Source organism: Typha latifolia, chromosome 4 (assembly GCF_019914945.1).
Source record: "Typha latifolia isolate L0001 chromosome 4, TyphaL0001v2, whole genome shotgun sequence".
Taxonomy (NCBI): Eukaryota; Viridiplantae; Streptophyta; class Magnoliopsida; order Poales; family Typhaceae; genus Typha; species Typha latifolia.
Window position 1 is genome coordinate 13456513 of NC_133089.1, and position 13986 is coordinate 13470498.

The following is a 13986-nucleotide window of genomic DNA, read 5'->3' on the forward strand; positions in this document are numbered from 1 at the left end:
CTTCTTCCCACGGCTTCCGAGGATGATTCTAGGCCAATGTCGTCATCGTCTCCTCCCCTTAGTTGGTCGGAAGTATTCCTCTTTGTGAGAAGAAGTTTTCAATATCATCTTTTAGTGCTGTCGTGGCGGGGTTTATCAGGCGACTCATCCCAATGGTCGTTGACCATGGTGTAAGGCTTGATTGCCTTCAGTTGCCTCGACCAGTAATGTGCCACCTCGTGTGGCCTATGTGCGTCTTATGAGTGGGTTTGTCGGAGGCAGTGACCGTCGATGACCCTCCCCCACCCACCGTCATGGAGCTCTCTTAGTTGAGATGGCTCCTTGCTCCATCTCTAGCCGGGTCACACATTAGGTGCCATCGTGGGTGTTGATCGGCGTGCTGGCCTTGGTTGCCGACAGCCACCTCCTTTCTCTTGGTGGATTTGTTGTCGAGTGAGAGGAAAGAGGTGGCATGGTAGGGGTGTGGTTAAGCTAGCCACGGGCTTAGGTGGGTTTGCAGCCCAACCTAGGTTGCTGGTGGATGTGGTTGTAGCCCAACCCAAATTGGTAGAAGGGATGGATTGTTGTTGGCCTAGCTCATGTTAGGTTTGGGCTAGGTGCAACCTAACCCATGATATGGTTGTGGGTTGGATTATGGCCCAATCCAAATGACTTTCTTAGTAGGTTGAGGCTTTTGGGCCCAAGTTTGTGAGTTAATTTGTGGTCTTTGGAAAGTTACAACATAGCCCATTGCATTGGGCCTTAGGTTAGCCTAACTGGTTTTGTAGCTTTTTATTTTATTAAGAGCAAAATATATTTTATTCTCATGTACTTGTATTTAAAATCACTTTATCCTATGTACTTCAAAAAATATGTTTGTTAATTTTTTTATTAAATTTTTTGCAAAGCAGACTCCAGCATAAACTCGATGCTTTGCAAACCTAAGATGCTCCAGGGTTAACGAGTTTAAAAACTCATTTAGGATTAGATTAGGTGTAGCAACAAGGCTAGGCCAAATGCACGCGCTCAAGATCCATGACTCATTCCCTCTCGGCCTCACCATGACATGCAAGAATGCTCCTCCAAATCTCCTGACGAGCGTGCGGGGCATCACGAGCTTCGCCGACTCAAATTTGAAATCCAAATCCAATAGGAATGGCATGGCACGAGCCAAAAAAAAGAAAAGAAAACAATCTCCTTCGCCTCTAGGTACATTGATCAAGTTACCACCGATTAATGGAGTAAATGTTTCGTTCATCGAGGGCTTGTAGGTTGTGAACATGTGAGGAATGAAGATTGAGCGATTGTGGTTCGAGTGAGTTCAGCGGACTGGGTGAGCTTCGACACATGAACACAGTCGTGGTAATGCTGAAGCCATCGACTAGTAGACAGTTGCAGCTCCATAAGACGGACTAAGGGAGATAGATCTTATTCAAGGACTTACGCTTACCTATGTCATAGAATTCGATGTCACCCAGTAAGAGTGTAAAAGAGCTGAGCCTAAGTGAGCTGGCTCTAGCTCAGGCTCGGCTCAAAATTAATTTTGAGCCTTAGAATGGGGCTCAAGCTCGGCTCTGCACAGCTCGAGCCGAGCCTGAGCCCGACCAGACCGAGCCTGAGCCGAGCTTGAGCTTGAAATGAGCCTATCATCAAGCCGAGATGGATCAAACCAGATCGAGCCTAAGCCGAGCCAAAGAAGAAGACAAAGAAGGAAAAGAAGGAGGAGGTGTCACCATGGTGGCTTGCCGTTGCCGAAAGAGGAGGAGGCAACACAGCTGCGGCAGCTTGGCCAAGAGGACGAGGCGGCACCAACGCACTACAACAAATGAGGAGGTGGAGATTTGGGGTTTATTTCACCTCTTTTATACTGAGCCTGAGCGAGCCGGCTCTAGCTCAAGCTCGGCTCGATATTAATTTTAAGCCAATTTTAGCGGCTTGGGTTCAGCTCAACTCTGATTGAGCCGAGCCGGACTCGAGATTTAGTTGAGCTGAGCCCGAGCCGCTTGTCAAGCTTGACAGCGCTACCGCCCAGGGGGACGTTAGATTTGACTATGATCAGCACGACACCTTCGTTGTTGCAGTTGATCTCCGGCAAGCCGGTATATGAGTTCATTACGATGCCGCCAATAAAAGGGAAAAAGTGGTTGAGTAAGGACGAGAGGGTGGTGATGAAGAGAGAGAGATGATGGAGTTGAAGTCTTTAGTTGCAGTGTCGAAGTAGATGCAAAAGAGTAAGACGTAAAGTGGTGGGTGGAGGAGATCAAGGTTTGAGGGAGAGAGGACGTGGGTTTTGAGGGAAGGGTTGGAAGCCCTGATAAGGTCTCGGGTGATATATTTTGCGTTGACATGAGAAGCTAAGGATTCATGGCTTGTCATTTTGAGTTGAATTGGATGCATGCTGTACACGAACGGAGCTATAAATTCTTCTCTTGTGTTGAAGTTGTGATCATGGGCAACTACGAAACTCATTAGCTAGATCTAAATAACAGCAGACAACTCATTTATATTATTATTATTATTATTATTATTATTTATTTGTTAATAACGACAAACAACACCAACTATAATATTTGCACCGTTAATTTTAAATAACAAATCTAACCATTATAATTTAGTTTGGACCATGTAAGTAGAGTAAAATTTGTAAGTTAAAATCGAACCAAAATTACTTCTTACTTCAGTTTAGTAAATTAAGAATGCAATTAATTTTTAATTAAAACCTATGATAGTCAAAAGAAAAATTTTAGGATATATGCATGGCATTTAACGACATTTTAATTCCATAGATTAATACTAATATATGTATATATATTTAACGAATCAGACATTTTTGCAAATTAGACTCAAGCATAAACTCAATGCTCTCCAAACCCAAGATGCTCTAGGGTTAACAGGTCTAAAAAGTCGTTTAGGATCCGATTAAGTGCAGCAGTAAGGTTGGGCCGAATGAACGCATTCAAGATCCATGACTCGTTCCATCCTAGCCTAGAAATTACTTGCAAGGACGCTCCTCCGAATCTCCCGACGGGCGTGCGGGGCATCTTGAGCTTCGCCCACCCGAATTTGAAATCCAATTCCAATACAAATGGCATCACACGAGCCAAAAAAATGATTTCCTTTGCCTCTAGGTACGTTGATCAAGTTACCACCAGTTAATGGAGTAAAGGTTTCGTTCACCAAGGGCTTGTAGGTTGTGAACATGCGAGGAACGAAGACCGAGCGGTTATGGTTTGAGTTTGTCGGACCAGGCGAGCTCCAACCACATGGACATGATCGTGGTAATACTGAAGCCATTGACTAGTAGACGGTTGCGGCTCCGTGAGATGGAGAAGTCGCCAAAGGTGAAGCGGACGAGTGGCACCAAGACGGGGAGGTCGTCGGGTAAGGGAGATAGATCTTGTTCAAGGACTTACGCTTACCTACGTCGTAGAATTCAATGCCGCCCAGGGGGACGTCGGATTTGACTATTATCAGCACGGTGCCTTCGTTGTTGTAGTTGATCTCCAGCAAGCCAGTATTTTAGTTCATTGCGTTGCGGCTTATAAAAGGGAAAAAGTGGTTGAGCAAGGACGGGAGGGTGGTGACAAAGAGAGAGAGAGACGATGGAGTTGAAGTCTTTAGTTGCAGTGTCGAAGTAGATGCAAAAGAGTAAGACGTGAAGTGGTCGGTGGAGGAGATCAAGGTTTGAGGGAGAGAGGACATGGGGTATGAGAGAAGCGTTGGAAGCCTTGATGAGGTCTCGGGTGATATATTTTACGTTGACATGAGAAGCTAACGATTCATGGCTTGCCATTTTGAGTTGAATTGGTTGCATGGTGTACATGAAGGAAGCTATACATTCTTCTTCTTGTGTTGAAGTTGTGATCATGGGCAACTGCGAAACTCATTAGCTAGACCTGAATAACAGCGGACGATTCATTTATATTATAATTATTAGTAAATTACCATGAACAACATCAATTACAATATTTGCACCGTTAATTTTAAATGACAAATCTAACCATTATAATTTAGTTTGGGCCATGCAAGTTGAGTAAAATTTGTAAGTTAAACGAACCAAAATTACTTTGTACTTCAGTTTAGTAAATTAAAAATGTAGTTAATTTTTAATTAAAACCTATGATAGTCAAAAGAAGATTTTTTAGGATATATGCATGGCATTTAACGATATTTTTACTCGCTAGTTTAATACTAATATATGTATATATATTTAACGAATCCGAGATTAACTCTAAAACCGAATAGACATTCGCTAATCCTTCTCCTAATAGCACTCGTAAATCTCTATCATCTATAATAAATGCTCAATTACCCTACTGACAGTCCGTTAAACTTCTTGTTGTGCGGGGTAGTTTAGATATGGAAGTTGGGTCGATCGATGGGGGGATGGTGTCGGATTTCGTCCTCGACGGTGCCGCCTTCGACGTTGCGGCGGGCCGCGTGTTCTCCCTCATGGACTGCGACGGCGACGGGCTGCTCTCCCGGCGTGATGTGATCGAGGGGCTGGCGGCCGAGCTCTTCTCCGGCGAGTTCTCTGCGGCGGAGGTGAAGGCTGACGGCCTATTCGCGGCGTTCGACGGCGACAAGGGATGGGCGGTGGGTAAGATGGAGTTCAGGTGGAGTTTGGGGGAGCTGATGCTGGCGATGGCGTCGGAGCTCGCCGGGACGCCGATCCGGGAGGGCTCGTTGCTCGCTCTGGTGGTGGAGCACCACCGACTCAAGAAGCTCTCCATTCCGGACGTCGATCTCGACGGCTGGGATTCCTTCTAGCTCTCCAAGAGTTTTCTACTCTTTTGCTTCGCTCCTCCCCCCGGTTACTTAACTAAAAGATCTTATTAGTCTCCAATTGGATCTTAGTGGATCCACTAACTGGCGATATTAATGAGACCATTGAACGTTTGCATAGAGAATAGGGGATAATTAAGATTTTGGGACACTTTTTTTTTGTTTTAAAAGGATAATTAAGAATTCTTTTTTTTCGGCACAAAAGCTAAAGTATTTACTCCAATTTGCATAAGTAAGCTACGCCAAATGTTGAATTTGACTATGATTAGCACAGCGCCTTCGTTGTTGCAGTTGATCTTCAGCAAATTGGTATTTGAGTTTATCGCGATGCAGCTCACAAAAGGGAAGAAGTGGTTGAGCAAAGACGGGAGTTTTGTGATAAAGAGAGACGATAGAGTTGAAGTCTTTAGTTATAGATTGATGGAGTTGAAGCCTTTAGTTGCAGATTAGGAGTAGATGTAGAAGAGTGAGATTTGAAGTGGTGTGTGAAGGAGATCAAGGTTTTAGGGAGAGAGGATGTGGGGTTTGAGGGAAGGAAGGGTTGGACGCCTTGATGAGGTCTTGAGTGATATATTTTACATTGAGATGAGAAGTGAAGGATTCATGCCTTGCCATTTTGACTTGAATATGGTGCGTGGTGTACATGAAGGGAGCTATAAATTTTTCTTCTCAAATTGAAGTTGTGATCATGGGCAGCTATGAAACTCATTTATATTATTTTTATTGTTGTTGTTATTGTTGTTGTTCTTAGTATTCTTTGGATTAGAATAACGTAAACAGAAAGTTAGAGGAAGCAATTGGAGATCGGAAAGATTCTTTCCTACTTATAAAAGAAATTGACGATCTAAAAAGCGGCAATTCAAGTTGACATCTCAAGAAAATCCCACACGTTCCAAAATTTAGGGATCTTAGTAAATTCGAGCCTGGATTTGAGAGCCTTTCACTTGTAAACTCCTGCAGTCATTATATGAGGGGTGGAAATGGAGGAAAATTTACATTGCATATCACCTGTGCTGCTGTGCAACTACACGTTAGGAAGTACCTGGACAATCGCTTAGAAGCATCCAGGAACTCTTTAGCCGTAAATCATCCATTTTTTCTGTTCACCTCCCAACTTTGTACTTGATAAAGCTGGGTCCCAATCCTCCATCAGCAGTCCAACACTTGCATGCATCCGTTCTCTTAGCCAAACCCAATATAATCATCTCCTTAATACAAGGCTTATTTCTATATTCTAACACTTACCTGCATTTGTAGGCTTAAGAAATATAGGCTTGGCGAAATTTGAAGTCAAAACCTCTTTCTGTAGTACCATGTAGACTCATCAATTATTCTAGAAATCTAAGTTGTTAGAGAACAGTAGTTTTATTCCTTCTATACTCTAGTAACTTCCATCCAACTGTACCCAGGAGTCTTCTTCAATCCCCTTTCAGTCATGCTCCCTCTTAGCTTGGCTACCTCACTCCACTTACTAGTCAAGGCGGAGACTTCAGCAGCAAGCACATAGTTTGATCCTAGTTCAGGTTCCTCATTAAGCAAAATACTCATCAGCTTATGCAGTTCTATATCACAACTTTCACCATGCATCCTGCAAGGTCCCATGAAAGATCTCAATATAATACTGTTTGGTCTCACTGGCATGTTTTTGATGAACTCACGAGCAGCTCTCACATGACCTGCTCGCGCAAGCAAATCGACCATGCATCCATAATGCTCCATCGTTGGCTGGATATTGAATTCATTCACCATCCTGTTAAAGTATTTCCAGCCTTCATCTACCATACCAAGATGGCTGCAAGCACTTAAAATGCAGGAGAATAGCTTGCTGTCTGGTTTTATAGAACTAGCTTCCATTTGAGAGAACAGAGCAATTACTTCTTCAAAGCAGCCATGACCTGCAACTCCTGAGATCATGATAGTCCATGATTGCAAGTTCTTTTCCTCCATGGAGTTGAATACTTGGAAGGCTTCCTTTATCTGTCCGCATTTGGCATACATGCTGACAAGAGCAGTGCCTAACGCGACATCCAATTCAATATTGTTCACAGCTATGTATGAATGAATGGATCGCCCTATACTTAGATTACATAGTTGACAGGAAGCTGAAAGCAAGCTTACCACGGTGACTGAATTAGGTGTAATATTAGATAGTCTCATCTGGCGGAGCATCATTAAAGCTTGAAGTGGAAGATTGCTGCAAAAAAAGAAAAAAAAAAAAAGTGGACCTTTGAGTGTAAACGTTGTGATATGTATAATGCGATTCCAGAAACGTAACTTAGAGACATTATTTGGAATGGAACAGAAGGAAAACTGGAAGATTCACAAGAAATAAATATACTAAGATCAGAAAGGAACAAACTGGATGTAAACAAACATGAAATAAGCTGGCATTGAGTTTGGCTATTCAACCTATTGTACCCGAAAACAAAGATTTCCTCAGGCATTTATAACAACATCAAGCATGATTCATAAGCCAGATTGGTCATTATACTATGCATATTATTTGCTTTCAAAAGGAAGGTGATGAATAACCAATATCCATCTTTTTTCTCTGAAAAGGAAATGCATAAGTTTGCCAATAAAATAGCCTACAGGATATAAAACTAAATGCAGGTTGGAAAGCATATGGATTTACTAATATAAGTTTAAGGTTCACAACAGAATTGAGTGGAGCATGTACCAAACAGGTACATCTAGAGACAGCTGCACATATTACAAAAATCAGGTAACACTTAAAAATTATGAAAACTCAACGACTGATAGATATTATAAGAGTATTTAGATAATATCAGCTCTTAGTTATGCATCAAATACAAACTTGAAACACTAAGTTGCAGATATTGTCATGGGTCATACAACTATATCAACTCACACAATATTAAGAAACCAAAATTTCAGGTCGAAATTATGAAAAAGACACAAATCACTTCAACTTTGAACACTAAGTTGTGGCAGTCTGATAGGCATTTCATCATATAACAAAATAATGGGTTCAAAGTTATAATAAACTTAGCCAAATTAATCATGAGCATACGAACCAAGCAACATATCCCTCGATCATGGTACTCCATGAAACAACATCTCTCTCGCACATTTCATCAAACATCTTCCGAGCCCAGCCAACCATTCCACAACAAGAGTACAGATGCAAAAGGCTGTTACTAACATACGAATCCGACAACAGCCCAACCTTGATTACCGACCCGTGGACCGCCCGACCGGTCTCTGGCATGGAAGTGCGGCCGCAGGCCTTGATAACGAAAGGGTAGGTGAATTTATCGGGTCGGATTCCGGATCCTAGGAGCTCCGAGAAGAGGCGGATGGATTCGAGGGGAGAGCGGGAAGTGGCGTAGGCTCGGATGAGGGAGTTGAACGCAAAGAGTGCAGGGGGGGAGTGGAGGTGGGAGAAGAGGGAGTGGGCGTGGAGGAGAGAGAGTGGGATGAGAGAGGAGATGAGTTTGGCGGCGAGGAAGGGATGGTGGTCGAGAGCGGCTTTGAGGAGGAGAGAGTGGAGTTGGAGGAGATGGGGAAGGGCGGTCGACCGTTGGAATAGAGACTGGAGGTGGTGCGGCGGGAAGAGCATGGAATTGTTTCTTTGGTCAGAGAGAGAGAGAGAGAGATGCAAGCATGCAACTCATTCCAAGGAAATTGGTTCTCAAAGTACAAACTTACACTCAGGAATTGATCTAGAATTTTAGTTTTCACCCAAATTCGCTGTTTAGAATTATTAAACAATGAGAAGAAGAAGGAGGGCAAGCCTGGGGAGGCAATGGAAGGCGGAGCCACCGGCAAGCCGCGTCTTGTCAGGAGGTATTGTCGTGTGTTGGCGGGAGGCTGAGTTCAAAACTTCTATTTCACCACACGCTTGCTCGCCGGTAAGTCTGTATCCTTGGATCGTGTTTATGCAGGCCAATTATATAGCTTTCAAACTCCAAACCATAGAGATCATAGAGATTTTAGAGCTCGTCAAATGCCAAACTGATTTTGTTGATTGCGACCTTAAAGATTGGAAGGAAGATAAAAAAAATTTAGAGAAAGATAAAAAGAAAAAAAGAGTCTGAGCTAGAGAGAAAGAAAAATAGGTAAAGTAGGAGAAACTTCTAAGACTTGTATATAGTAGTGATTTTAGAGGATTTATGTGGGGTTGTAAAGTTTGATACTACAATTTTGTGAGGTAGGATTTAGTTTTAGAAAAGAGGATTTAAATTTTCTGGAAGAAGTATTTTGTGGAGATTTAGATTAAGTAAGAACCTTTTAATGGTATTTTAGTAATCTAGAGTCACATAAACTATATAACATAATTAATGTCAGTTAGCTAAAGTAATATTAAGGTGTTAAATAAATATTATAGTTAACTAAAGTAATGTTAGGGTGTTAAATAAATATTATAAAAAAAATGAGGGGTCGCATTATAAAATTTCTAAAAATGAGGTGCGAATCACAAAATAGGTAAAATATAGGATGTGATTTATAAAAATCTATAAAAATGTAAGATTAAGTGGGTTTCATTATTTTTGTAAAACAGCCAAATCTATTTCTAAATTCTCCAAATGAATTCAATTTAGAATTAATCCAGACATATCCTAATAATATTTTTACACTTTAAACTTAAACATTTAACCTTAGCATTATCGACGATGTAGAAATATTTAATTACTCTCATCAAAATACAATTTAATTACGGTGAACAACATCAATTGCAATATTTGCACCATTAATTTTAAATGACAAATCTAACCATTATAATTTAGTTTGGACCATGCAAGTTGAATAAAATTTGTAAGTTGAAATCGAACCAAAATTACTTCTTACTTCAGTTTAGTATATTACGAATGTAGTTAATTTTTAATTAAAGCCTATGATAGTCAAAAGAAGATTCTTAGGATATATGCATGGCATTTAACGATATTTTTACTCGCTAGTTTAATACTAATATATGTATATATATTTAACGAATCCGAGATTAACTCTAAAACCGAATAGACATTCTCTAATCCTTCTCCTAATAGCACTCGTAAATCTCTATCATCTATAAATAAAAGCTCAATTACCCTACTGACAGTCCGTCAAACTTCTTGTTGTGCGAGAAAGTTTAGAGATGGAAGTTGGGTTGATCGATGGGGCGATGGTGTTGGATTTCGTCTTCGACAGTGCAACCTTCGACGTTGCGGCGGGTCGCGTGTTCTCCCTCATGGACTGCGACGGCGACGGGCTGCTCTCCCGGCGCGATGTGATCGAGCTACTGGCGGCCGAGCTCTTCTCCGGTGAGTTCTCTGCTGCGGAGGTGAAGGCGGACGGCCTATTCGCGGCGTTCGACGGCGACAAGGGATGGGCGGTGGGAAGGATGGAGTTCGGGTGGAGTTTGGGGGAGCTGATGCTGGCGATGGCGTCGGAGCTCGCCGGGACGCCGATCCGGGATGGCTCGTTGCTCGCTCTGGTGGTGGAGCACCACCGACTCAAGAAGCTCTCCATTCCGGACGTCGATCTGGACGGCTGGGATTCCTTCTAGCTCTCCAAGAGATTTCTACTCTTTTGCTTCGCTCCTCCCCCCCGGTTACTTAACTAAAAGATCTTATTAGTCTTATTACTTTTTTGGTGTAATTTTCTTTGAATTTTTTCTCACATTGTTCTTGTCTTTTATGTGACTGTGTATTTTTCTTTTAATTTTTTTTTCTCTTATTGTTCTTGTGAGCTTGTCGACAATGCGACGAAGTAATGATACAGTGAATGAATATATAATTAGCCCCTTATTTAATAAAGTCTCCAATTGGATCTCAGTGGACCCACTAACTGGCGATATTAATGAGACCATTGAACGTTCGCATAGAGAATAGGGGATAATTAAGATTTTGGGACACAAAAGCTAAATTATTTAATCTAATTTGCATAAGAAAAATATTTTCACTCTCCAGGAGTTAGTTAGACTAAACTTTCAAAGCTAGAGCAAGAACAAAAGAGACACAAAAGTTTTATCAAACTCTTGATACATTTATTTCACAACAAAATCCCAACAACAGCACACAAAAAAAAAAATTAAAATTAAAATTAAAATAAAAAATCATCTCAACTCTTAACTATTATCAAAATTGAAGCTAGTCCTAGATAAGAATGACTTGCAAGCATCATCAACATGATCACATGATGCTACATGAGGTTGGGTCCTCCTCACAAATGTATTGGCAATTCCTATTGTACCCTTGTGGGGCCCCACCATAAAACCCTTGTGGGGCCCCACCCATGCATCCATACGCCATTCCACATGAGCAGCATCTACCACCCCCATAGTATGCCTCATAAGATGGCCTACAACAGCAAACCGGACCGGCCGGCCAGCCCATTGGGCTCTGAACCACCATGACCGGTTCAGCCTTGGGTTGGTCCGGTTCGGCCTTTTTCGCCGCCGGTTTCGCCTTCGCCGGTTCGCCCTCCGCTTTCGGTTTCGCCTTCGCCGGTTCGGCGTCGCCTTTCGGTTTCGTGGCCGGCTCCGCCGGTTTGGTTTCTTTCTCGGGTTTCGCGGGTTTGGGCTTCTCCTTCTCGGCCGGTTTAGTGTCTTTAGGCTTCTCCTTCTCCTTCTCCTTCTCCTTCTCTTTGTTCTCTTTGTTCTCTTTGATCTGTATCTCTTTGATCACCTTCCCGGCCTTGCAAGTCAGCTTCCCGGAGATCTTCTTGGCGTCGAAGGGGCCGGAGATCGTCACCGTTTTGTTCTTATCGTCGTAAGAGATTGTTTTGATGTTCTCTTTCTCTGAGTTGATGGAAACTATAGTGAGTGAGTTGGTGGAAATTAATGGCAGGAGTAAGTGCGGGAGTTGACTTTACCTTGAAGCTTGCACAGAATTTTACGGATCTTTTTGTAACAAAGGTGGCAGTCGAGGTCAACCTTGAGGACTATAGTGGAGATCTGTGATTAAATTACAATAGAAAAGTAATGAGATAGTGCATGAGATTCCTTATATAAGGCCATCTAAGCTTGGGAAAATGTGAGAGTTAAAAATAAATTAAGATATAGTTGTCAATTAATTAGAACCAAATGATGAAGAGCTAAAAAAAGGGAACAGAAAAAAACATCTACAACAACAATAATAACTCAATAGATTGACAACACTTAATCAGCTAATCTACTGATCATGTGTATTCGAAATAATATACAAAAATTATATATTTTAAATAAATGTAAGTAAAGTTGTGATTACTCCAAGATCTCAACATCGAATCTCAAATGATCACCTCAAAAGGAAAACAAAAGTATGATATTTGTTTCAAAAGATTAAAACTGCAATTGGGAGAATTGCACATCTAAATTGTTTTCATTAAAAAATCTTATGGAAACTAAGTATGTAAACAACAAGAAGGAACCATAAAAAAAACTCTTTGATCTACCTGGGAGGGAGGAATCAGAGGGAAGAATGGGAAGAGAATTGCTCACCTTCTCTGCCATGAGTTGATAGCTTGGGTTGAGCTCCTCCTACCCCTTCCGCAGGTGCAAATGGAATTAGAGATCGAAAGAGAAGGGGGGAATGGGAGGGGTTGCCTACTCTCTCTCTCTCTATATATATAAATGGGATCAACAATCGCATGAGGCCTCCTGTCCTCTAGAACTTATAAATCCTCTGTTTTTTGTCAAACCTGACAGATCACTTGGTAGGCTGGTTGCATGTGCTATCATACACGTATATGACTTGGAAACTTAAGCAATCCACTTGTGTACCCTTTAAGCACACGACACGCAGTCAAAATATAATTAATCCACTGGTACTTTCTCAAGCTTAAGTAAAAAAAAAATGTTTTTTTATTAAATTAGGTGAGTTTTAAAACTAGTGTACAATTAGTTGATTTTTACATAACTCGCTGTATAACAAAGTGATTTATATTTAAATATTGTTGTCTAATCGCTATATAGTTCAACGGTTTTGCAACTCACTTAATCTCATATTTAAGTTTCGAAGTGAACGTTGATGTAGAATTATAAATCTCTCTAAGTGAATCCTTTGCGGTCCTGGCTGCCGAAAATTACTATGAAGACGGATGGGTGGGTGATAGAGCAGTGGCAAATGGCCGGCTGCCGAGTATCTAATTGTAGGAATATAGAGAGTTGAAAATGCTGAGAATCAATTTCTCCTACCTCGTGGTACAGAATCTTAAGCTCTACTTGATGCATCCATCTCAAGGTTGTTAATTTCCTCGAAGGAAAAAAATAATAATATATATATATATATATATATATATATATATTCTTAAGGTTGTTAAGGGTTGTGTCCTACATGTAACAGAGCACTATGGTGTGTGACCAAATGAATTTAATGGTGTGTATATATAAATATATGTCACCCCTTTGCATCTGAATGACAATAATACCCTTTTAGACATGAAGGAGAAACCTAAGTGGCGTTTCAATTCATCTCTCTTAGAAGTCCAAGAGGAGCACCTTTGACCATTGTTAGGTTGGTGGTCTTACCCTTAATCTTCTGACGATGAGCCCACTCCCACCATTAATTGATCACTTTGCTTCTAGAGAGCTCAATAATATTATTCTCTCGAGACGCATAGTGCCACCAACTGAATAGGAATTTATTTCCTTGCACTTGGAGTTGGTGAGAATTGAATGAGTTGTCGTGGAAGGCCACTTTCTAGCACTTCCTTGGCTTATTTAGAGCAATCCATTGTAAATAAATGGTAACTCAAATATCCATTATTTGATACATCTAAGGCTATATACCAAACTATGTAATAAATTTCTGATGGAGCTAATACTAGTGTTTAGATCCTATCTGATTGAAGCTCTAGCATATTCCTCGAGTATAAAATGAGATGCATTCGGCTAAAAATTGAAGGGAATAATGATGATTCCAAATTTCCAATCAGTGGAGCTGGTCCCTTGCTTTCTTTCGGATGTTATTATTTGAGTATTTTCTGGGTTAGTAGTAAAATCTTAGGCTAATATAAAAAACCTTTGCGATCATTTGGCTCCTCTTCCATTTGTTGTTGGTGATAAAGACAGCTGATAAGTTTCTTTAGCAAGATTACTACCATTACCTTTAAAGCTACTTTGTTGACACTTCCTTTTTATCTTTTCATTTGGGCAAAATTATCTTCTCTAAAGTGATATCTTCAATCATGAGCAACTCATAATCCATAATATCTAGAAAAAAAATATATTTACTAACAAGCATCACAGAATAATCAAACAATTCTATACATGAAATGAATATACTTCTCCACTGATGC

At 41.0% G+C, this 13986-nt stretch overlaps 3 protein-coding genes across 4 annotated transcripts; 1 reads left to right on the forward strand and 2 right to left on the reverse strand.

The window, feature by feature from the left end:
• Positions 1-5561: 5561 nt before the first annotated feature.
• On the reverse strand, positions 5562-10291 carry LOC140786685 (pentatricopeptide repeat-containing protein At2g02980, chloroplastic-like). 2 transcript variants are annotated; one of them, XM_073135296.1, is made up of 3 exons: positions 9816-10291; positions 7803-8762; positions 5562-6958 (listed from the first exon to the last, which is right to left on the reverse strand). In XM_073135296.1, exons 2-3 carry the CDS (start codon positions 8345-8347, stop codon positions 6139-6141), a joined length of 1365 nt encoding a protein of 454 aa, XP_072991397.1. In that variant the 5' UTR covers positions 8348-8762; positions 9816-10291; the 3' UTR covers positions 5562-6138. The 2 variants fall into 2 exon arrangements, with proteins under 2 accessions (XP_072991397.1, XP_072991398.1); XM_073135297.1 differs by lacking the exon at positions 9816-10291 and having other exon boundaries at positions 7803-9051.
• On the forward strand, positions 9863-10273 carry LOC140785995 (uncharacterized). Its single transcript, XM_073134155.1, has one exon. It carries the CDS (start codon positions 9863-9865, stop codon positions 10271-10273), a length of 411 nt encoding a protein of 136 aa, XP_072990256.1.
• Positions 10292-10731: 440 nt separating the features above from the next.
• On the reverse strand, positions 10732-12404 carry LOC140785665 (uncharacterized). The gene is made up of 3 exons (XM_073133625.1): positions 12188-12404; positions 11581-11662; positions 10732-11506 (listed from the first exon to the last, which is right to left on the reverse strand). The coding sequence occupies exons 1-3, from the start codon at positions 12197-12199 to the stop codon at positions 10899-10901; spliced, it is 702 nt and encodes a 233-aa protein (XP_072989726.1). The 5' UTR covers positions 12200-12404; the 3' UTR covers positions 10732-10898.
• Between the last annotated feature and the right edge of the window lie 1582 nt (positions 12405-13986).